The following is a 23,008-nucleotide window of genomic DNA, read 5'->3' as shown; positions in this document are numbered from 1 at the left end:
TTGTCAGACATCATTGCTCAGTGTTAGCCGTTGGGTTGGTACTGTTTATTTGGGGTTGGAAGGACAAACGTACTACAGTTGATGATGTGTGTGTATAGAAACACCTAGGTGATATGAAGATAATTTCTAAGACTATCATTCATATATATACATATATCTGTATACATATATGTCAGTTCTGATTATTTAAGGATTCTGTATTTGGGAACTTGCTTACTTGCTAAAATATATTTGTAACCCCCCAATCAGTACTTTGGTGCTTTCATGGTCATTCACAGACGTGTGCAGAGTGGTGAAAATTTTCAGTTGTCTGACACATGTTCCCAGCTTAGGTTGAATAAGGTGACATTCTGCCTTCTTATTTCCTCTATTCTACTGTAAACAAGTGTCCTTTTCAAGGTCTATTTAGTACTGCATTTTTGTGCTTTTTTGTTGGTGATTTCACTGTTTAAAATGGCCCCCAAGGGTAGTGCTGAAGTGCTCTCTAGTGTTCCTAAGTGCAAGGAGGCTGTGATGTGTCTTAGGGAGAAAATACATGTGTTAGATAAGCTTCATTCAGCCGTGAGGTATAGTGGCCATGGGTTCGAGGTTAGTATTGCAGCAATATATACTAAATAGTGGGTTTTTCAACCGAAACACATAAAACAAGGTTATGTATTGATTGGTTGACGACAATGTTGTGACCAGAGGCTTGAAGGAACCTAACCCCATCTTTCCGCTAGGAATGGTTCAGTATTCACTAATTCAGTGTTTGTGGTGACTTAACGTAACTACCACAAACAATGTGAATTTGTGTGTGTGTGTGTGTGTGTGTGTGTGTGTGTTCATATTCTTTCCAGTTAGCTTGCAGAACTCCCACTTTTTGTTCACAACATTTAGGCTCTTGGGTCTTGCTCGTGTGTGATTTTTTCCTTTATTATAAAAATGTTGGGAGGGAGGGGAAGAACACACAGATTACCGCCACAGATCACTACCTTGGGAATAATGTTGGTCTTATAATAACATTGGTTTTTTTATATGTCATTTGTGAAGCTTAGTAATCCCCTTTACCCACTTCTGTTTTGTGACCTGACTTGTTTCTATGGCCTGTAGAACAATTAAACCAGTTTATTTGCTAAAAGACAGTTTAGGACCAAGGGTCATTGCCATTGCTGGGCCTTGGCATTAACTTTTCTCTACTCAGGTCTTACTTTTACTTCCATGTCCTCGAAGTGAGTGAAAACAAGATTCACACTCTGAACCCTATATTATAATGTTTAAGTAAATGGAACAGAGGAAGATGCTTTTACTTAATTGCAGACACAAGTTATCTTCATATGTCAGATAGGCATCTTGATATTTTTCCTACATTAAAAGGCAGAATGACTGCTCTTAAGGACCAAGGAACATACAGCAGGGGCTGTGGATGTCTGCTTCACTGAGCAGTAGAGTAGTTTTTACTTCTTAGCATTGTTTTCGGGACAGTTCTGTTTTATATCTTTCATGTGTTTAACCTTTTCAGTTTTGTTTCTTGAGGTTGAAAAAGGTCAGTAAGTTTTATTTATTTAAGAGCCCTTTGTGGCTCGCCCGATTAACATGATATTTTACCTTGTAGTAGGAATTGAACACATTTAAAGTTTTTGAAATTGCAGTAGCATGGAAAAAAAAACACATGGCCCGTTTTGGTTATTAATGTTGAGCTCTTATGAAACCCCTAGTTTAAGTCTAATGTTATTTGGCTTAAGAAATTTTTCCAGCATGGCCTCTCTAAAAGACTGTTCTTTCCAATGGGAGAAATGGATGAACTGTTTTTGGCCACTGTGTACCCATTTCACATGCAGAAAAGCATGAAGGCCTGATATTGGAAGGGCTTCTGTGCTATACAGTTTGGGTTTGGCAGGTTCCTCCTATTGACAGTCTGTATACATTTATCATAACTGAGTGTACACACAAAGCCAGAGCACTGTGGAATAGTGCCAAAAATAGAGCTGCCAAGAATTGAATGTTTCAAAACTGGCTTGCTGAAGGCTTAACGCTATTCATTCAGATTTCGTCCTTCCTCACCCCCACGGCCCCCTTCGTAAACAAGAATGCGTTTGGAATTCTAGTTAGGGTAAATGAATCTGTGTGAAATGATGTTTGTTAAAAACAGCAATTTCAATGAATTGCCACTGTGGATCTAAGTGATTTCTATGTATGTGTCTTTTGCCCCTTGCATTTGGAGCTGTGATTTCCCTAATCCATAGAGTTTGGGATACAGAGTATTTTTGACATCAACTGACTGGCTAGGTTGTTTGCTTATTATATTTAAAATTTGAGCCACTCTTAGTATCTGTCTTCCTCTTAGCTTGGGGTGACTTCACTTCTGTCTGCCTTATATTTGTGATGGTTTGATGGTTTCCTACTATTTGACCAGTCTAATTCAATGGAGTTGCAATGGTTTGCTGCCATCAAATGGCTAATTGACACTACTTTAATCCCTGTGATTAAACTGATTGAAATATCCACTGGAATTTAAACAACTCTTCTTACTTGTTACCTTAAAATGTAATGATTTTCCATTTTTCAGGATGTAAACAATCTTCGACTTTCACTTATCGATAATCAGAATGTCAGTAAAGAATTTCAAGCTTTGATTGTGAAACATTTGGATGAAAGCCATCTTTTACAAGGTAAGAAGCTATGTTTTAGCCCTTCTCACTCATTTGCTCATTAAAAATTCTTATTTGTTAGAAATTCTTTTGCTGCTTTTCCCATGCAACTAGATGAGTGGAGGACTTTATTTATTCTGTAATGTATTCTAAAGTCTCTGAAATTTGGAAAGCTCAGGGATCATGTGAAGACTATAAAAGTGAAGTAGATATTAAACAAGCTCAGCTATATTTTGACATGGAATTTGATATGTTTGGAATTTCAGTCTTATAAAATTAATAAAACGTTAATTTGGTAATCTTGATCTTGCCATTTACTGTTATTGATTTTCTTGGTCAGTTTCACAATTGTAAGTATTTTATCAGACTTAGCAGTTTTGCTGAGGTTCCTGAATTTGTATCCTCTAAAACTCTGCGTAGGAGAATGAGTTACGTCTCAATGTGTTATCTGATACTACGTGGTCTGCTACAAATGCTAGAATAAATATATAGCAAGTCTAAGATAAATCAATAGAAAAGTGAAGGTTAAAAATAGGCAGTTTAAATCTTCTTCTAGCTTTGCTGAAATGTCTGTCTTCTTGCATTTATAGCAGTATCTTTTTTTTTTTTTTTTTTAGCAGTATCTTTTAATGTTTACTTTTTGTCTACTGCATTTTTAAAGACTTGGGAAAAGATTATCCTGGATAATGGTGCTGTTGGGAGATAATGCATATTGCTCTAAGGATTTTTTTTAATTTTTATTTTTTAAGGTGACAAAAACTTAGTTGGTTCAGAAGTAAAAATTTATAGCTTGGACCCATCTACTCAGTGGTTTTCTGCAACCATTGTAAATGGAAACCCAACATCAAAAACTCTTCAAGTCAACTGTGAGGAGGTAAGGATGATGATAACTGTGTGTAAGATAACTTGACAGGGAAAGATAATTATAGAAAGGAATTATAGTATCTTATAGGAGCTAAACACATTTATTATTTTGTATTAAAATATCAGAGTAGAAAAAAATCACAATTATTTTAAAAAGAAATTATATGTAAGAAGCCCCTATTGTTTGTTTTTTTAAATAAATTTTAATTAATTAATTAATTTATGGCTGCATTGGGTCTTCACTGCTGCGCACGGGCTTTTTCTAGTTGCGGTGAGCAGGGTCTACTCTTCGTTGTGGTGTGCAGGCTTCTCATTATGGTGGCTTCTCTTGTTGCGGAGCACAGGCTCTAGGTGCGCAGGCTTCAGTAGTTTGTGGCACACGTGCTCAGTAGTTGTGGATTGTGGGTTCTAGAGCGCAGGCTCAGTAGTTGTGGTGCATGGGCTTAGTTGCTCCGTGGCATGTGGGATCTTCCCGGACCAGGGCTCGAACCCGTGTCCCCTGCATTGGCAGGCAGATTCTTAACCACTGTGCCACCAGGGAAGTCCCAGAAGCCCCTACTGTTATGTTGATAGAGCTAATTTCTGGTGTGTTCCTAAGCATTTTTAAAATTTCCCAGTATCTTTGTTTTATTTATTTGTTTTTAAGATTCCAGCACTGAAAATTGTCGATCCATCACTGATTCATGTTGAAGTTGTACATGATAACTTTGTGACATGTGGTAAGATACATTGTTTGATTAAAATCTTTGTTCTCCTTTCCCCTTTATCCTTCTCATATTAAGAGAAACAGGGATGCCAACTTACCTGTTTTTAAATATTTTAGGTAACTCTACAAGAATTGGGGCTGTGAAACGCAAATCTTCTGAGAATAATGGAAGCCTGGTTTCCAAACAAGCAAAATCTTGCTCTGAGGTAACCTTGCTTTATTTTTGTCACTTGTGTAAACCTTTCTTTAATTCTCACAGTGCATGGCCAGTTTGTTTAGTGGTAATAAAGCTGTCTTCTCTGCTCTTCTGTGCTGTTGTGTCTACTCTTTGCTAGTCCCAGATCTTGGCCGTAATTTCTATACTCAAGCAGATGGAGATAATATAAGTTTCTGGTTCACTATTTTTGTCAAGAAAAAGTTTTTAGTTTTGATGTTTCCTGAAAATTGTCAATCGATTTGACAGTTTCACCATATGGAGGTATTTTTGAAGATAAATTGAGTTGTGTGTGTCAAATCAGAAGAATGCCTTGCATGAGAAGAGGGGAGGAACCTTAGAATTCTGAGTAGATTTGGTGTTGGAATAGGACTCCCACCTCAATAATTGAGAGGTTTGATTGGTCATTTATGATTGGGTGAACAAACGTACTCACTTTTTGAAGGAAGTGGTTGGTTTGCCATTACTAATTTCTGCCTAGAAAACTACAGGCTTCTGTGAATGGCACTGTTGAGTTCAAGTACTGGATTTAATTCTATCCTGAAATAGGATTTGGATCAAGAAACTTAAGGCTGTCAGCTTTTCCCTCTCCTCCCTGTTGTAGAGAAGCTGGCCTTCTTTAGCTCTTCAAGTCCTCATGCTTTCTCCAACCTTAGGACTCACTGTTCTCCTTTCTCTTCTAATCCTATCTTCACTCTAATTAACTCCCATTTATCTTTCTAATGTGATGTTGCTTCCTCCAGGAAGCCATGCCTAACACCTCTACAATCATTTTAACCTATATCCCAGACTAGGTCAAATTCCCTAATTTATTATGCTTTGTAATTACTCGTACATGTCTTCAGGACATCACAGTGTACACAATGGGGCAATTTTATTCAGAACTCCCAAAAGATTAACCTAGACAGACTCGCCTAATGAGGGAATGGGGGACTGGGGTAGACTTCTCAAGGGAGGGTATAAATGACAGGGTCAAATTTTGAAATCTGGAGGGAAAAAAAGAAACTTAAGGCTTTTTCTTTTTTAAGTGAGTTGAATCCTTAGGTCCTATTACAGTACAGATTACTTTTCTCACAACTTAGGTATCCAAATGCACTTGTGGTACATGGAAAGTTTACCGTGTTATAATTGTCAAAAACGCCTTTATGATGCTCTGCTCCAGGCTGGAGTTTAGAATTTTATTTTATTTTATTTATTTATTTTAAAAAATATTTATTTATTTGGCTGCACCAGGTCTTAGTTACAGAATGTGGGATCTTTAGTTGTGGCTTGCGGGATCTAGTTCCCCGACCAGGGCTCAAACCTGGGCCCCCTGCATTGGGAGCGCGGAGTCTTAACCACTGGGCCACCAGGAAAGTCCCTGGAGTTTAGAATTTTAAAATTGATCAAGTGGATATTAAGATTGTTGGCAGCATTGTAGAGGGAACTTTGGAGCCTGGGTGGGGGCAGGGCAAGGAGAGACGGCGTGAGAATGGGTCAGGGTCAGTGAACGCATCTACGGCTCTGGATCAGGGCAGGCTGGACTGCATCAACAGGAACCGAAGCAAGCACGTGCTACACAAATACTAAGCTATCTGGGCGGCTAAGGTGACTGGCTTTCCTGAGTCTTAAGCCTGTGCACAGGCCACAGGAACTTTGATACTAGATGAGAAACTTGGTAAACCAGGATATCTAATACCTCTGTCTTCCTTCCAAATGTGTAGGCTTGACCTCAGGTGGTTCAGGAAAGAATGAAGAGGTAATTATGGAAATTAGCATTACCACCTTTTCATTTTGCCTTAAAGTTTACGAAGGGGAAGTAATGTAGTAAGGACTGTAAATTGAGGATGTCAGGCAAGTGATTATTGCCTCTTAGAGGCAGACTCACAGGGGATACTGTCAAGTAATCCGTGGTATTAGAAGCTGAAAGAGAAACAGAGCAGAACGGTAACCTGTCAGGTTTTGTACTGGATAAATTGTTAACAGTCTTGCGTAGAGGTAATAAAGGGCAGTTTGGAGAAGTTGATTGCATGTTGCCTGTCATGGAGAAGGCATCACTGTAAACGTTCGGTAAGATGAAAAGGAGAGCCACTTGATGTTATGTTGAGGTGGGGACCAGACCCGAGGAAATGGCATCCTGATGGATCATGGAGAAATCGACCTGGGGTACAAGCAGGACTGGGGTCAGTGGGGACCTCCTGTTGGTGGAGGTGCCAGTTCTTCAAAGTGTCAAGTTTATCAGTGATGTGATAGGCAATTGAGCAAGTAAATTTATAAGCTTGAAGGAGGTGCTTGTAAAATATGGTAACATATACGTATGTAAGTGATCCTCTCTTCCTGACTCACGCTCTTGAAGGGCAGGGAGCTTGTGTCTTTGCTCTCTGTCAGCATACTGTCCAGCTCAGTAGGTTTGTGTGCTACTGATTACTGGACACAGTAGAAGCTGTTTTTCAAAAAAGCCTGAACTTTGGTTGGGAGGTAAGTTCCTCAACCTATTTGAGCCTTAACTTCAGCATCTAAAATGTGGAAATAAATTTGATGTTTAAAAAATGTCTGTTCCAGCTCTTAAGAACTATCCTAGTCATCTTCAAATTCTAAAGGAATTTGGAGATGGTAAATTTTTACCTGGGTATTGACATTTTAGAAATTATTATTATTTTTTTAATTATAAAAGTTATTCTCCTTTTACATTGCACTTGTTTTCAAAATAAAGATTCTTACATTTAAAAAAAAGTTATTCTCATTTAAAAATATTTAGGAAACCCAGAAGAGCATAGTAAAGAAAAGAAACATCACTCATAATCATACTTTTCAGAGACTCTCACTATTCGCATTTTGGAATACCTGTCTTCCTCCTGTTTTTTTTCTTTTTCTTTTTCCTGTATATTCGTGGAGGCTTTTTTTTTTTTTTTTTTTTTTTTTGTAAACTAAAAGCCATACTCTTGTGTAGCTTCCTTGATTCCTTTACAGTATATTGTGAATATTTTTCCATATCCTGGGTGATCCTTGTAATCAGGCAAGTTTTTGGAAACACTGGCCTAGCCTAGATTTCAGGGGAGATGGAGAGGTAAAGGAAGAAGTGGGGAAAGAAAGAGAGTTCATTTACATGTGTGAGTGAAAGGTGAGTACAGTAACACACTTGGTGCACGTCTCACTGTGTCTGCACTTTCCAGATGTGTTGGACTGGCAAAGAGTTTGGTGGTCTTTGGATGACAGGAGTTTAGGTTGAGGTTGACAACACTCTTGATTGCTGGGATGAATACTTTTGGATAAGGTAAACCTGTTTGCCAGTAACATCTGGCTCCTTGAAGGTCTTCTCTGCCTAGCAGACTATTCCTCAGAGTTAGGACGTTGCCTGGTTAATTGAGAGAGTCTGCTGAGGAGTGTGAGCCAGCAGTGTCCTTTCTGGAATATCATTATACGCTCAATTATATTATCTCCGTCTGCTGGCAGGGAGGAACTATTGCCATGACTGGTATAGAAGACCTTCAGGGAAAACTCTTCAGGTAAGAAGAAACTTTGACCCTTGTCAAGTCAGAGGCCAATGCAGTGGTGTGCACGTGGAGATGGGTTTTGGAATCGGAGCCCTATCCCTGTTGAGCTAAACCTCAGTAAAGTTGTAGAGTGATATACTTCATTTTCTTAAAGGAAAAGCATCCAGGTTATGATAATTCTAACACATGGTGACTGCACCGAGAAACTTTTCAGGATATTTTTCTGCTTTGAGACAGCTAATCTATGTGCCAGGCTCTGTGGTAAAGCACAGCCCTGTACAGTATGCTTCATTACTCTCCTTTTTTCTCATTACTGTCATTCATTACTCCTCATTATGATTGAGGAAACAAGCTTAGAGAGGTTAAATAATGTGCGAGGAAGTGTCAGAGACTGGATTCCAACCAGGGTCTAACACCAAAACCCAATGCTCTTAGCCACTGTGCTGTCGTTGCCACTCCGCTACAAAACCTTTCCTCGGTGTGGTGAGGCACCATTGTAAAATCAGCAGAGTCCTCCCCCCTTCCCTCTATTCCTCCATCCTGCTTTCCAACAAATATTTATTGAACAGTTAATACGTGCTAGACGTTGGTGAGCATTACTGCCTGGTTCTTGAGGTATCTCACAAGACTTAGTTGTAGCTCTTTGAAATATTAAGTGCTAAGAGCATTTATTCATTCATGCATTCCACCAGCCTTTTTTATTGAGCATCTCCTATGTGCCTGGCTTTAAAAGGTATAACAGTGGATACAAGAGCAGGGTCTCGTCCATAGGGGTTTACGTTTCATTGTGAGGAGACGGACAGTAAAAAAAAAAAGTAACTTAAGGTATTTTCACAGTGTGGTAGTACAATGAAAGATAGAAACATGGCAGTATAATAAAGCGTAAGGCAGTGGCTTGTGGGACACTGCTTTGGAAAGAGTGATCAGAGATACTGAGGTGACAGTTGAGCAGATTTGAGGGTGAAGGATGGAACCAGCCAACCACGTGAAAACTGCCCAGACAGGGGGGATAGCAAGTGCAAAGGGGCAGGCAAGAAAGAGCTTAGAACATTTGAAGACTAGAAAGGAAGCTGCTGGTATAGTTGGAGCACCGTAAACAAATGGAGTGAGATGAGGGGCAGGGGTTGGCAGAGACCAGACCATGTAGAATTCTTGTAGGCAGTGGAGTGCCACCATCTGATTGATTTATGTTTTATAAAGATTGCTCTGTGGTAGAATAAATTTCAGATAGGAGGCAAAAGGTTTAGGCAAAAATGGAAGGGAGTCAGGCCAGTTAGTATACACATAGTAGTCTAGGGGAAAGATGGTGGTAATGGTGGCCCGGAAAGAAATTTATAGATTCCAGAAACATTTTGGAAATAGAGACAGGATTTCCTGGTTCATTGATCAGATATGGGAAATGACTTGGAGGATTTTTTGGCTCGAGCAGTTCAGTGGATGTTGTACAGAATAAAAATATCTGATTTCCTCATTTTAAGGATTAGGAAGCTGAGGCCCAGAGAGGTAAAGTTGGCTAGCCCAAGGATGTCCTTAGAATAGCCAAAGCCTCCCCCAAAAAATCCTTCTGGGGAACACTAAGCTGCTAATATTTAACCAAAACTGAGCTAACATAGTGTAATATATGATCAGATGATTTAGCATTGATACATTAAAATAGTCGGAAGCTATGCCGAAACTGTAATAGTGATTAAGTAAATTCTTAATTTTCAGATATTTGTATTTAGCATATACTAACTAGACAGTATTTTCAAGGCTGTCAGAGTAAATGTCTGCGAAAAAGATTCATGAGTAGACTACATAGTCTGTATTCAGAATTGTGAGGTTTTAAAAATTTACTCAGGGAAGTTCTGCATCAAATTTTAGAAGTTAGTAACTAGAAGACGAAACTTTGAAGATTTTGCAAGTTTAGATTTGGTAAGGTGAATGTAAAGGTCATTGTGGTGTGAGAGAGACGCAATTGAAAAGGACAATGTGACTTTAAATTTAAGCACATAATGAAGAGGCTGGTGAAGATGGTCAGTGGGTTTCACCTGGTTAAGCCATAGACTGTTTAGTTGTCTGGAGTTGAGTTTAATCTCTTCCTTCTCTTTCCATGGTGGGAAAGTATAAACTGGATAGTATAAACTGGGAAGAAGTTGATCCGTTATTAACATTTTTGTAAAGTTAAAAGTACACGAAAGTGGAAGGGGACAAGTGTCCTAACTTTGTCCCACAGGCCTGTCATGACTTGATATTTTTTGCAGCTTGGGATGACCTTTGTGACTTGATGAGCCACATACCAGCAGGAACCATGTCCTCAACCTTTATTGCATTGTAAAGGCTTAAGTTGGTACGCAGTAGGCACCACTGCCTGCAAGAGTCCTATGTGGTCTGGTCTCCTGCCAGTCTACGCAGTAAGTGCGTGGTGGGCACTTAGTAATGTTGAACTGAATGCATGTGAAGCTGCCACCATTTGAAGACTGTTGATTAAAAGCTCACTTCTGTGCATTGCATTAGTAAAGTAATTGCCCCATGGCTGCATTTTCCTGGCATAATGATTCAGAGGTCTGTAAAAGATCAGCTTGTGATCTTTTACAGGAAGACGCAAGTTTTGTGAAAAGCTGGAGTGACTTATTTAATAGCTCTCAGGTATAAGTCCTTAATTTGTGATTTACTACTTGTTCTACTGTCCTGTTCTTTTTATTTGGTGATGTTGGTGTGCTTGTTTACTACTAAACCAAGCAAATAAACTTGAATCTTGCTGGCATTTCGTGATGCCTCAACTAGGGGCTTTCCTTTTCATGCCTGTTTGGTTTGGTGTCTTTTAGGCCTCTCCCAGTGTGTGTCCTGTACAGTCTGTTCCCACAACAGTTTTTAAGGAGATACTGCTCGGCTGCACTGCAGCAACTCCGCCAAGCAGGGACCCGAGGCGTGAGAGCACTCCGCAGGCCGCCAACTCTCCACCCAACCTTGCAGCAAAAGTTCCTCAAGGGTGAGTAGCTACGAGTTAAAGGTGTTGAGTCATAATGCAAAGAACGGTCATTTTCGCCATGGTTCTTCCTGTCTGAGCTGACATTGCTCAGGTGGCAGGACTGACCCTACATTCGGCGTTTCTAGAGAGACTATTCGTGCGGCTACAGTTTGATGTAATTACCTGCCATCCAGCGTATCTCAGGTTGTCCAGGGAGGTTAGACTTTCCAAGTTGGTCAGGTGCCTTCAGAGGTGGTAAGTGTAGTAGGCATACAGAACAACATTTAAAAGGTTACAGAAAAGAAGGGGGTGTGAGGCAAGAGGAGCTTTCTTGACTTGATACAGGGAGAATGGTCAATGGAAATACTACAGACAGCTGGAGAATAGATGTCCACTTTCAAGGAAAAGGGAGCAGATGGGCTGTATGTGGAAGACTGAGGTCAGTTGGGGGTGTGGAGAAGAGGGAGACAGGGTTCCAGTGAGTGGTTCTCATCAGGCCAGACCTCAAGTATAGGTGAGAAATGTGGCAGTAGAGAAAATACTGAGTCATGAGGCATAGTTACTAAGTTACAGGTGAGGATAATAAGAAATGTAAAATTTAATCAGAGATTTAAAGTGGCTACAAGGTAAATGGAGAGAAGAGTTTTAAGGGAAGGATCTCTTTTAGGAGGAGTGGTGGCCTGTGCAGGCAGTTGATAAGAACCTAACATAGGGGTCAGAGACTGGTGTAGAAAGGTAGGCTTGGAAGACCACTGCAATAAGGTGAGAGAGTGGATGAGCACATCGGTTCACTGGGAGGACAGCGGGCTGCTTGGGAGAGAGCTTGAAGGAGGGACACATAGTCATACACAGTCAGAGAGAGGGCGGAGTGGTCTTCAGAGCAGAAAGAGGGAGCAGTAAGAAGTTCGGTGGTACCCAAGCAAAGATGTCTAGTATAGGTACTCAAGTGAGAACAACTTCAGGATGAGATCCTTTGTTAGAGGAAGGAAAACAAGTGTAACTGGAAAAAAGGACTTTGCATTTTGCTGGGGAAAGAACTTCAGGATGAATTTCAGAGAAAGAAAATTTCTTGCAGGATAGCCCCTATTGGGGGTGGAGGGAGTACCAGATTGGTCTGTGAACAAGTACGTAATCAGCTGGCTCTTCCCTTTGCTTTGGGTCTTGATCACTGACCAAACAAAAGTGAAATAGTCCAGTGCTAAGGCTGGTAACACGTTCATAGTCAGATAGGGTTTTGCGCTGCTGGTGATTTTGGTTCCATGTGATACTCAGTTTGTTTTGAGGGAAAGCTGAGGTTCATTTTGCTATGAGAAGTAGAACTAACTTGAAGTAGTTAAAGATTTATGAGAACATGCAAATAGGATTTAGGGTTATCTTTTTCTTAGTGTTTAATATATTTTTGCAGAGCCATTGACTGATTACTTTTAACTCCAGCCCACAGAAACCTGTCATAAATTCTCTCATATAAGCGGTTTTCTTTTCTCTTTCATACTGGTTACTTTAGGGAACCAAGCAATTATTTTTGGAAGGTAGGCAAGAGATAAAAGAGTCCTAGATGCTAGTTTTCATATTACTCTTTTTCAGAAGTCATAAACAGATTTTACCAGAACTTTCTTCCTGTCTAAATACAAAGCCTGAAATAGTGAGAACACCAGATGTTGTCTGCAAAGTAGGGTTGCTCTCTTCAAAGTCCTCTCAGATTGGAACTGGAGACTTGAAAACCCTGAGTGAACCAAAGGGAAAGTATACCCAGCTGAAGACAAACACTGACCAGGAAAGCAGCTTGGAATCTTTTCCTCCATCATCGACTGACCTTCCTAAGGAGTGCTTACCTACAAAGGCTTCTTCTACGGCAGAATTGGAAATTGCCAGTACTCCTGAACTGCAGAAGCATCTCGAACATGGACCTTCCACATCTGATGTCCTTTCAAATAAGCCAGAAGAGAAAGCAGATGTCAATAGTAATAGTCCTAATTGTTGTGTAGAAAAAAAGGTAGAACCTTCAACTTTAGGTTGCCAGTCACAGAATTTAAAGGAGTCTTCAGCAAAAGGAGATACTGAAAGCTGTTGTACAAGAAGCAACAATAAAATCCAGAATGGTGAGTGTTTCTGCATATCTTTATTGGTAGAAGGTAAGAAATGGTTGTCAGTACGTACATATCTTCTTCTTACCTTATGAGAAAATAATAGGAGAATGACTGTAGAAAAAGTTCGTACAATCAAAAAAGTCCAACGAAGAAAGTAAAATCCCTAAATCTTCTCAGAAATGATTACTTTTAACATTTGGGTGGACTTAGTTCCATGTATATAGAAACACAGATAAACTATTACACATATGGGTTCATACCAACAGTTTTACCCAGTGCATTAGTGTAGGTGCCTGTCAACATTTTAAAGTCTGCAAGGATTCCATTATATGCATTTACCGTATGACTTAGGTGGTTCCCAATTTTTGGTTGTAAGAAAATAATTTTGAAATAAAATCTAAAGTGATCTGATGATTGCTTTATCTTCAGCCTATTACTTATCTTTCTGTGACAGCCAGGTTGGAGTGAAGGAAGTGATTGAAATTTTATGCTCACACAGGTAGTCCAGATTTGAAATTTTTTTAAAAAGGGAAGTGCATCACCACCTCTAGAAAAGGGATTTTTAGTTAAAGAATTTAAGGACAGTGCTGAAACACCAGGCAGAGTCTCTTTGCTTAAGGGGAGGTCCGGCTGCACCCACAATTTAGAACTAAGCACTCTTCTTATAGAGAAAATGGCACATGTATTTCACACTGCTTATGTTAAGTTTGAGGATGAGTATCAGTGGTGGTAGTTATCAGATGCTCTCTTACTAGAATTAATAGAACTAAATGGCTTCAGTATGTCAAAAGGTTCAGGCCTATTACAGTTTAAAAATAGATTTGAAAATTGTCAGCTGTGTGGGAAAATTAACTTGAAAAAAAACCTTAATAAAAACGCTATTCATTTGGGTAAGTAACAACTGAATAATCCACACTCTAGCTTTTCCTACAGGCCTCTGAAACTAGAGGTGGGTTTGACTTGGGGGTCTTTTTGAAGTAGAGTTGGAGGAATTGGAAAACAACTTTCCTTGCTGAGTAATACTTCTAACCCAGCTTGTTCATTCTTGAGGCTTAAGTTGATATAGCTGGTAATTTGCACAAAATTAATTGCATAAGGTTCTACTGTTCCTCAGGAGTTATGTAACTCCCCGAAGAAAGTGAATATTCATAACCACGTCCCTGTTCTATTTCTTTATTCTTTTTGAGTCATCAGCCCTCACATTCAGCTAGTTTTTAAGGCAAATTATTTTAATATGTGAAAAAACTAAGTTCTGGACCAGTAAGCACATTATAGGTATAGAAGTGAGTTTCGGAGTCCAGCTTTGTCTTTCTTAATATGTTGTGCAGCTGTGCTCCAACTAAAATGATTTCAAGAGAAATGAAAAGCCTAGTCCGCACCCTGGTGCATGCTGTCTACTGGGACTTTTGGCTGAGGAGTAAGACAGTGTGATCAGAAGCCTGCCAGCACCTCTGTGCTGTTTCCACCAGTATTGCTGTGGGTATGAAGAGACTCGACTGGAAACTGCTCCTCTGCCGTGTGTCCTTGCTTGCTTAGGGGTTAGGAAACAAAAACAAGCTGGAGTTGAACAGCTGCCCTTTTTCTGTTTAGTAGATGTGTGGCTCCTCAGAAGTTGGTGTTGCTTTTTTCCCGTGGCTCTGCTCTGAATTGAGTCATTGATTGGGGATCAGCTGTTCCTCTCCTCCCTGAAGAGCTAGATTTAGATAGTTCAACTGGCTTATTTCTAGGTATTTCCTCTTTTAAGCCCAGGCAGAACAGATAAGATAATCTTTGGACTCGGTCTGGGAAAACCTGGTCCAACTCAAAGGATGATGTGTTTCCAATATCTGAGTAATTAAAATTCCATCATGGGGCTTCCCTGGTGGCGCGGTGGTTGAGAGTCTGCCTGCTAATGCAGGGGACACGGGTTCGAGCCCTGGTCTGGGAGGATCCCACGTGCCACGGAGCGGCTGGGCCCGTGAGCCACAACTGCTGAGCCTGCGCATCTGGAGCCTGTGCCCCGCAACGGGAGGGGCCGCGATAGTGAAAGGCCCGCGCACTGCGATGAAGAGCGGTCCCCGCACCGCGATGAAGAGTGGCCCCCGCTTGCCGCAACTAGAGAAAGCCCTCGCACGAACTGAAGACCCAACACAGCCAAAAATAAATAAATAAATAAAGTAGCTATAAAATTAAAAAAAAAAAAAAAAAAAGTACTAACCATGTGCCACAAACTCAGGAATGACAACAGAACCACAGTGGTAGGGAGTTGATTTTCATTCTAAAAAAAAAAAAAATTCCATCATGAACTACTGATTTCTTTATTTTCCCTCCTTTCTTGCTTTACCTTCTCTTTCACTAACTGAATAAGAAGGTTTAAGGGGTCAAGGCCTGATGGCATCCATTTAGCATTTTACAGCGTGCTCTAGTCGTGCTTTAAAAGAGAGGTAAGATTAGAACACCTCTAAGGTAATTATTAAAGATACTTATTTTATTTAAAGGCTTCTTTGGTTTGAGATCTTTCTTCTAGTTTCTTTCAAGACTACTTACCACCGTCTCCCACCCATCTCTTGAGTGGTTCCCCAGAAGTTGTGTTTTTGTTTTTTGTTTGCCTAAGAATCCACTTTCCTCTTCTTAGCTCCCTTGGACCCCGAGAATAGGTCTTTTCTGTCGGTTTTATATGAAATACAGTCCCTCAGTATCTGAGAGGGATCAGTTCCAGGACCCCCTGTGGATACCACAAATCCACAAATGCACCAGTCCCCTACAGTTAGCCTTCCCATTCCCATCTGCAGGTTCTGCATCTGCAGATTCAACCGACCACAGGTCGTGTAGTAGTTTCAATCAATGGTTGGTTGAACCCACGGATGTAGAGGGCCCACTGTATACCTCGAGGCTTTTGACTTAGAAATGAATTCCTCTCTGTGTTATTTGGTGTGACGCAGTGGTTGCTCTTTAATGTTACATCTCTATTTTTTTCTCCCTTTTTCTTTAGAAACCATCTTAACTTTTCCTTTCAAGTTCTCCTGCCCATTACAAGTTAAAACTTAAAACATGCATTTACTTAGAATCAAAATCCTCTCTTTAGCCGATGCTCTTAATCTTGAACGGAACATATGTGTGAAGGAAATAGAAGATATGTCAAGGGTCAAGTGGCATCTCTTAGAAGCATTTAGAGGATAACACTTTTTTTTTTTTTAATTAATGAATTAATTTATTTTTTGGCTGTGTTGGGTCTTCGTTTCTGTGCGAGGGCTTTCTCCAGTTGCGGCGAGCAGGGGCTGCTCTTCATCGCGGTACGCGGGCCTCTCACTGTTGCGGCCTCTCTTGTTGCGGAGCACAGGCTCCAGACGCGCAGGCTCAGTAGTTGTGGCTCACGGGCCTAGTTGCTCCGCGGCATGTGGGATCTTCCCAGACCACGGCTCGAACCCGTGTCCCCTGCATTGGCAGGCGGACTCTCAACCACTGTGCCACCAGGGAAGCCCTAGAGAATAACTCTTATAGGCCAAGGGACCTGTGACATTTGGAATGGTTAGCTTTTGCAGAATGCTTTGGAAAACACATCTCAAACCAGTCTTTTTGAGTGTGAAAACTGACACAGTTGACTTCCACACGGTCCTCTGTTGAAGCATTCTTCTTATCTAGGGTTGTGAATAGAGGTATGCACTAACTTGGAATTGTGAGTCTGGGGTTTTAAGTTGCCAAATGGGTTCACCAAATGAGATGTATTTTATAAAGAGAATAAAACTTCCAGTTGTTCTGATAGTTGTCTTCTATTAAGCCATTTTTAGAAATTACTACAGTTGAACCAGTAATTGAGAAGAGGAGTTCTCCCTTTGGGAAAACTGACCTTTTGAATAGAATTCAGTCAAATATTGATGTGATTTTTTTAAAATTTGAGGTCCCATTTTCCTTCATCTTTTTTTCTAGCCCCATCCCGGAAGTCGGTTTTGACAGACCCAGCCAAACTCAAGAAGCTGCAGCAGAGCGGTGAGGCCTTTGTGCAGGACGACTCTTGCGTGAACATCGTTGCGCAGCTGCCCAAGTGCCGGGAGTGTCGCTTGGACAGCCTCCGAAAGGATAAGGAGCAGCAGAAAGACTCGCCCGTGTTTTGCCGCTTCTTTCACTTCAGGAGGTGAGCCATTTGGGGAAAAGCTGAGATACCCTGAGCCCTATAATGTACTTTTCTCCCTCTTCTCCTACCAACAGTAAGTCTAAAACTGAAAAGAGTACAGATTATACTTTTTAATCTGTCGATTTAGGAATCTAGATCTTATTACACATTCTTTCCTTCTCATTCTCCTTTTCAGGTTTTTTTTTTTTAAAGCAAAGAAGCTTAAAAATATAAACTTCCATTTTTTTTTTAACAGCTTTATTGGAGTATAATTGCTTTACAGTGTTGTGTTAGTTTCTGCTGTATAACAAAGTGAATCAGCTATATGCATACGTATATCCCCATATCCCCTCCCGCTTGCGTCTCCCTCCTACCCTTCTTATCCCACCCATCTAGGTGGTTGCAAAGTACCGAGCTGATCTCCCTGTGCTATGTGGCTGCTTCCCACTAGCTATCTGTTTTACATTTGGTAGTGTATATATGTCAATGCTACTCTCTCACTTCGTCCCAGCATACCCTTCCCCCTCCCCATGTCCTCAAGTCCATTCTCTACATCTTTATTCCTGTCCTGCCCTTAGGTTCATCAGAGCCATCTTTTTTTTTGAGATTCCATATATGTGTGTTAGCATATGGTATTTGTTTTTCTCTTTCTGACTTACTTCACTCTGTATGACAGACTGTAGGTCCATCCACCTCACTACAAATAACTCAATTTCGTTTCTTTTTTATGGCTGAGTAATATTCCATTGTGTATACGTGCCACATCTTTATCCATTCATCTGTCAGTGGACACTTAGGTTGCTTCCATGTCCTGGCTATTGTAAATAGTGCTGCAGTGAACATTGTGGTACATGACTCTTTTTGAATTATGGTTTTCTCAGGGTGTATGCCCAGTAGTGGGATTGCTGGGTCGTATGGTAGTTCTATTTTTAGTTTTTTAAGGAACCTCCATACTGTTCTCCATAGTGGCTGTATCAATTTACATTCCCACCAACAGTGCAGGAGGGTTCCCTTTTCTCCACACCCTCTCCAGCATTTATCGTTTATAGATTTTTTGATGATGGCCATTCTGACCAGTGTGAGGTTATACCTCATTGTAGTTTTGATTTGCATTTCTCTAATGATTAGTGATGTTGAGCATCCTTTCATGTGTTTGTTGGCAATCTGTATATCTTCTTTGGAGAAATGCCTGTTTAGGTCTTCGGCCCATTTTTGGATTGGGTTGTTTGTTTTTTTTGATATTGAGCTGCATGAGCTGCTTGTATACTTTGGAGATTAATCCTGTGCCAGTTGCTTCGGTTGCAAATATTTTCTCCCATTCTGAGGGTTGTCTTTTCGTCTTGTTTATGGTTTCCTATGCTGTGCAAAAGCTTTTAGGTTTCATTAGGTCCCATTTGTTTATTTTTGTTTTTATTTCCATTTCTCTAGGAGGTGGGTCAAAAAGGATCTTGCTGTGATTTATGTCATAGAGTGTTCTGCCTATGTTTTCTTCTAAGAGTTTTATAGTGTCTGGCCTTACATTTAGGTCTTTAATCCATTTTGAGTTTATCTTTGTGTATGGTGTTAGGAAGTGTTCTAATTTCATTCTGTTACATGTAGCTGTCCAGTTTTCCCAGCACCACTTACTGAAAAGGCTGTCTTTTCTCCACTGTGTATTCTTGCCTCCTTTATCAAAGATAAGGTGACCATATGTGCGGGGGTTTATCTCTGGGCTTTCTATCCTTTTCCATTGATATATATTTCTGTTTTTGTGCCAGTACCATACTATCTTGATTACTGTAGCTTTGTAGTATAGTCTGAAGTCTGGCAGCCTGATTCCTCCAGCTCCGTTTTTCTTTCTCAAGACTGCTTTGGCTATTCGGGGTCTTTTGTGTTTCCATACAAGTTGTGCAATTTTTGGTTCTAGTACTGTGAAAAATGCCATTGGTAGTTTGATAAGGATTGCATTGAATCTGTAGATTGCTTTGGGTAGTATAGTCATTTTCACAATGTTGATTCTTCCAATCCAAGAACATAGTATATCTCTCCATCTGTTTGTAACATCTTGAATTTCTTTCATCAGTGTCTTATAGTTTTCTGCATACAGGTCTTTGTCTTCTTAGGTAGGTTTATTCCTAAGTATTTTATTCTTTTCGTTGCAATGGTTAATGGGAGTGTTTCCCTAATTTCTCTTGCAGAATTTTCGTCATTAGTGTATAGGAATGCAACAGATTGCTGTGCGTTAATTTTGTATCCTGCTACTTTACCAAATTCATTGATTAGCTCTAGTAGTTTTCTGGTAGCATCTTTAAGATTCTCTATGTATAGTATCATGTCATCTGCAAACAGTGACTGTTTTACTTCTTTCCGATTTGGATTCCTTTTATTTCTTTTTCTTCTCTGATTACTGTGGCCAGAACTTCCAAAACTATGTTGAATAATAGTGGTGAAAATGGGCAACCTTGTCTTGTTGCCCTGAAAAATGGTTTCAGTTTTTCATCACTGAAAAATGGTTTCAGTTTTTCATCATTGAGAATGATGTTGGGTGTGGGTTTGTCATATATGGCCTTTATTATGTTGAGGTAGTTTCCCTCTATGCCCACTTTCTGGAGAGTTTTTATCATAAATGGGTGTTGAATTTTGTCCAAAGCTTTCTCTGCATCTCTTGAGATTATCATATGGTTTTTATCCTTCAATTTGTTAATGTGGTGTATCACATGGATTGATTCGCGTATATTGAAGAATCCTTGCATTCCTGGGATAAATCCCACTTGATCACGGTGTATGATCCTTTTAATGCGCTGTTGGATTCTGTTTGCTAGTATTTTGTTGAGGATTTTTGCATCTGTGTTCATCAGAGATATTGGCCTGAAGTTTTCTTTTTTTGTGATGTCTTTGTCTGGTTTTGGTATCAGGGTGATGGTGGCCTCGTAGAATGAGTTTGGGAGTGTTCCTCCCTCTGCTATATTTTGGAAGAGTTTGAGAAGGATAGGTGTTAGCTCTTCTCTAAATGTTTGATAGAATTCACCTGTGAAGCCATCTGATCCTGGGCTTTTGTTTGTTGGAAGATTTTTAATCACAGTTTCAATTTCAGTGCTTGTGATTGGTCTGTTCATATTTTCTATTTCTTTCTGGTTCAGTCTTGAAAGGTTGTGCTTTTCTAAGGAATTGTCCATTTCTTCCAGGTGGTCCATTTTATTGGCTTGTAGTAATCTCTCATGATCCTTTGTATTTCTGCAGTGTCAGTTGTTACTCCTCCTTTTTCATTTCTAATTCTGTTGATTTGAGTCTTCTCCCTTTTTTTCTTGATGCGTCTGGCTAATGGTTTATCAATTTTGTGTATCTTCTCAAGGAACCAGCTTTTAGTTTTATTGATCTTTGCTGTCCTTTCCTTCATTTCTTTTTCATTTATTTCTGATCTGATCTTTATGATATTTTTCCTTCTGCTAACTTTGGGGTTTTTTTTTTCTTCTTTCTCTAATTGCTTTAGGTGTAAGGTTAGGTTGTTTGAGATTTTTCTTGAGGTAGGATTGTATTGCTATAAACTTCCCTCTTAGAACTGCTTTTGCCACATCCCATAGGTTTTGGGTCATCGTGTTTTCATTGTCGTTTGTTTCTAGGTATTTTTTGATTTCCTCAGTGATCTCTTGGTTATTTAGTAGCGTATTGTTTAGCCTCCATGTGTTTGTATTTTTTACAGTTTTTTCCCTGTAATTGATATCTAGTCTCATAGTGTTGTGGTCGGAAAAGATACTTGATACGATTTTAATTTTCTTAAATTTACCAAGGCTTGATTTGTGACCCAAGATATGATCTATCCTGGAGAATGTTCCATGAGCACTTGAGAAGAAAGTGTATTCTGTTGTTTTTGGATAGAATGTCTAATAAATATCAATTAAGTCCATCTTGTTTAATGTGTCATTTAAATTTTGTGTTTCCTTATTTATTTTCATTTTGGGTGATATGTCTATTGGTGAAAGTAGGGTGTTCAGGTCCCCTACTATTACTGTGTTACTGTCGATTTCCCCTTTTATGGCTGTTAGCATTTGCCTTATGTATTGAGGTACTCCTATGTTGGGTGCATAAATATTTATAATTTTTATATCTTCTTCTTGGATTGATTCCTTGATCATTATGTAGTGTCCTTCTTTGTCTTTTGTAATAGTCTTTATTTTAAATTCTATTTTGTCTGATATGAGAATTGGTACTCCAGCTTTCTTTTGATTTCCCTTTGCATGGAATATCTCTTTCCATCCCCTCACTTTCAGTCTGTATGTGTCCCTAGGTCTGAAGTGAGTCTTTGTAGACAGCATATGTATGGGTCTTTTTTTGTATCCATTCAGCTGGTCTGTCTTTTGGTTGGAGTATTTAATCCATTTACATTTAAGGCAATTATTGATATGTTTGTTCCTATTACCATTTTCTTAATTGTTTTGGGTTTGTTTTTGTAGGTCTTTTCCTTCTCTTGTGTTTCCTGCCTAGAGAAGTTCCTTTAGCATTTTTGTAAAGCTGGTTTGGTAATGCTGAATTCTCTTAACTTTTGCTTATCTGTAAAGGTTTTAATTTCTCCATCAAATCTGAATGAGATCCTCGCTGGGTAGAGTAATCTTGGTTGTAAGTTTTTCCCTTTCATCACTTTAAATATGTCCTGCCACTCCCTTCTGGCTTGCAGAGTTTCTGCTGAAAAATCAGCTGTTGACCTTATGGGGATTCCCTTGTGTGTTATTTGTTGCTTTTCCCTTGCTGCTTTTAATATTTTTCTTTGTATTTGATTTTTGATAGTTTGATTAATATGTGTCTCAGCGTGTTTCTCTTTGGATTTATCCTGTGTCCTACTCTCTGTGCTTCCTGGACTTGATTGACTATTTCCTTTCCCACGTTAGGGAAGTTTTTGACTGTCATGTCTTCAGATATTTTCTCAGACCCTTTCTTTTTCTCTTCTTCTGGGACCCCTGTAATTCGAATGTTGGTGTGTTTAATGTTGTCCCAGAGGTCTCTGAGACTGTCCTCAATTCTTTTTTCTTTATTCTGCTCCCTGGCAGTTATTTCCAAAATTTTATATTCCAGCTCACTTATCCGTTCTTTTGCCTCAGTTATTCTGTTATTGATTCCTTCTAGAGTATTTCTAATTTCCGTAATTGTGTTGTTCATCACCGTTTGCTCTTTAGTTCTTCTAGATCCTTGTTAAATGTTTCTTGTATTTTCTCCATTCTGTTTCCGAGATTTTGGATCATGTTTACTATCATTACTCTGAATTCTTTTTCAGGTAGATTGCCTATTTCATCTTCATTTATTTGGTCTTGTAGATTTTTACCCTGCTCCTTCGTCTGTAACATATATATTTTTTTTTTAAATAAATTTATTTATTTATTTATTTTTGGCTGCTTTGGGTCTTTGTTGCTGTGTGCGGGCTTTCTCTAGTTGTGGCGAGCGGGGGCTACTCTTTCATTGTGGTGTGCAGGCTTCTCATTGCGGTGGCTTCTCTTGTTGCGGAGCACGGGCTGTAGGCGCATGGGCTCAGTAGTTGTGGCTCACGGGATTAGTTGCTCTGCGGCATGTGGGATCTTCCCGGACCAGGGCTTGAACCTGTGTCCCCTGCATTGGCAGGCAGATTCTTAACCACTGCACCACCAGGGAAGCCCTGTAACATATTTTTTTGTTGTTTTTTTTTTTTTTTTTTTGATGGGTGGTGCTGTATTCTTGTCTTACTGGTTGTTTGGCCTGGGACGTCCAGCACTGGAGTTTGCAGGCAGTTGGATAGAGCTGGGTCTTGGTGCTGAGATGAGGACCTCTGGGAGGCCTCACTCCAGTTGATATTCCCTGGGGTCTGAGGTTCTCTGTTAGTTCGGTGGTTTGGACTCGGAGCTCCCACCACAGGAGCTCGGGCCTGACCTCCGGCCTGTGAACCAGATCCTGCAAGCATGTGGCAGGTGAAGTAGTGGTCCCCCAAAGACACGGACGTCCAAATCCCTGGAACCGCCTGGCTGGTGCGTGGCAGTGGGGACCCGGAGCCGC

General features: G+C 39.9%; 1 protein-coding gene across 8 annotated transcripts in view; it reads left to right on the top strand.

Annotated features, from left to right (window-relative positions):
• KDM3A (lysine demethylase 3A) overlaps window positions 1-23,008 on the top strand; it is a 54,720-nt gene that overhangs the window by 9,567 nt on the left and 22,145 nt on the right. For all 8 annotated transcript variants that reach the window (XM_082357804.1, XM_082357803.1, XM_082357802.1 and 5 more), the window contains 7 exons: window positions 2,549-2,651; window positions 3,380-3,504; window positions 4,141-4,213; window positions 4,318-4,406; window positions 10,695-10,858; window positions 12,422-12,936; window positions 16,831-17,035. In XM_082357804.1, the coding sequence (XP_082213930.1) occupies window positions 2,549-2,651; window positions 3,380-3,504; window positions 4,141-4,213; window positions 4,318-4,406; window positions 10,695-10,858; window positions 12,422-12,936; window positions 16,831-17,035 (1,274 nt within the window). The remainder of the gene's footprint in view (window positions 1-2,548; window positions 2,652-3,379; window positions 3,505-4,140; window positions 4,214-4,317; window positions 4,407-10,694; window positions 10,859-12,421; window positions 12,937-16,830; window positions 17,036-23,008) is intronic.

Source organism: Balaenoptera borealis, assembly GCF_965194805.1.
Source record: "Balaenoptera borealis genome assembly, chromosome: 15".
NCBI classification, from domain to species: Eukaryota; Metazoa; Chordata; class Mammalia; order Artiodactyla; family Balaenopteridae; genus Balaenoptera; species Balaenoptera borealis.
This window is presented reverse-complemented; position numbering and strand designations above follow the sequence as displayed.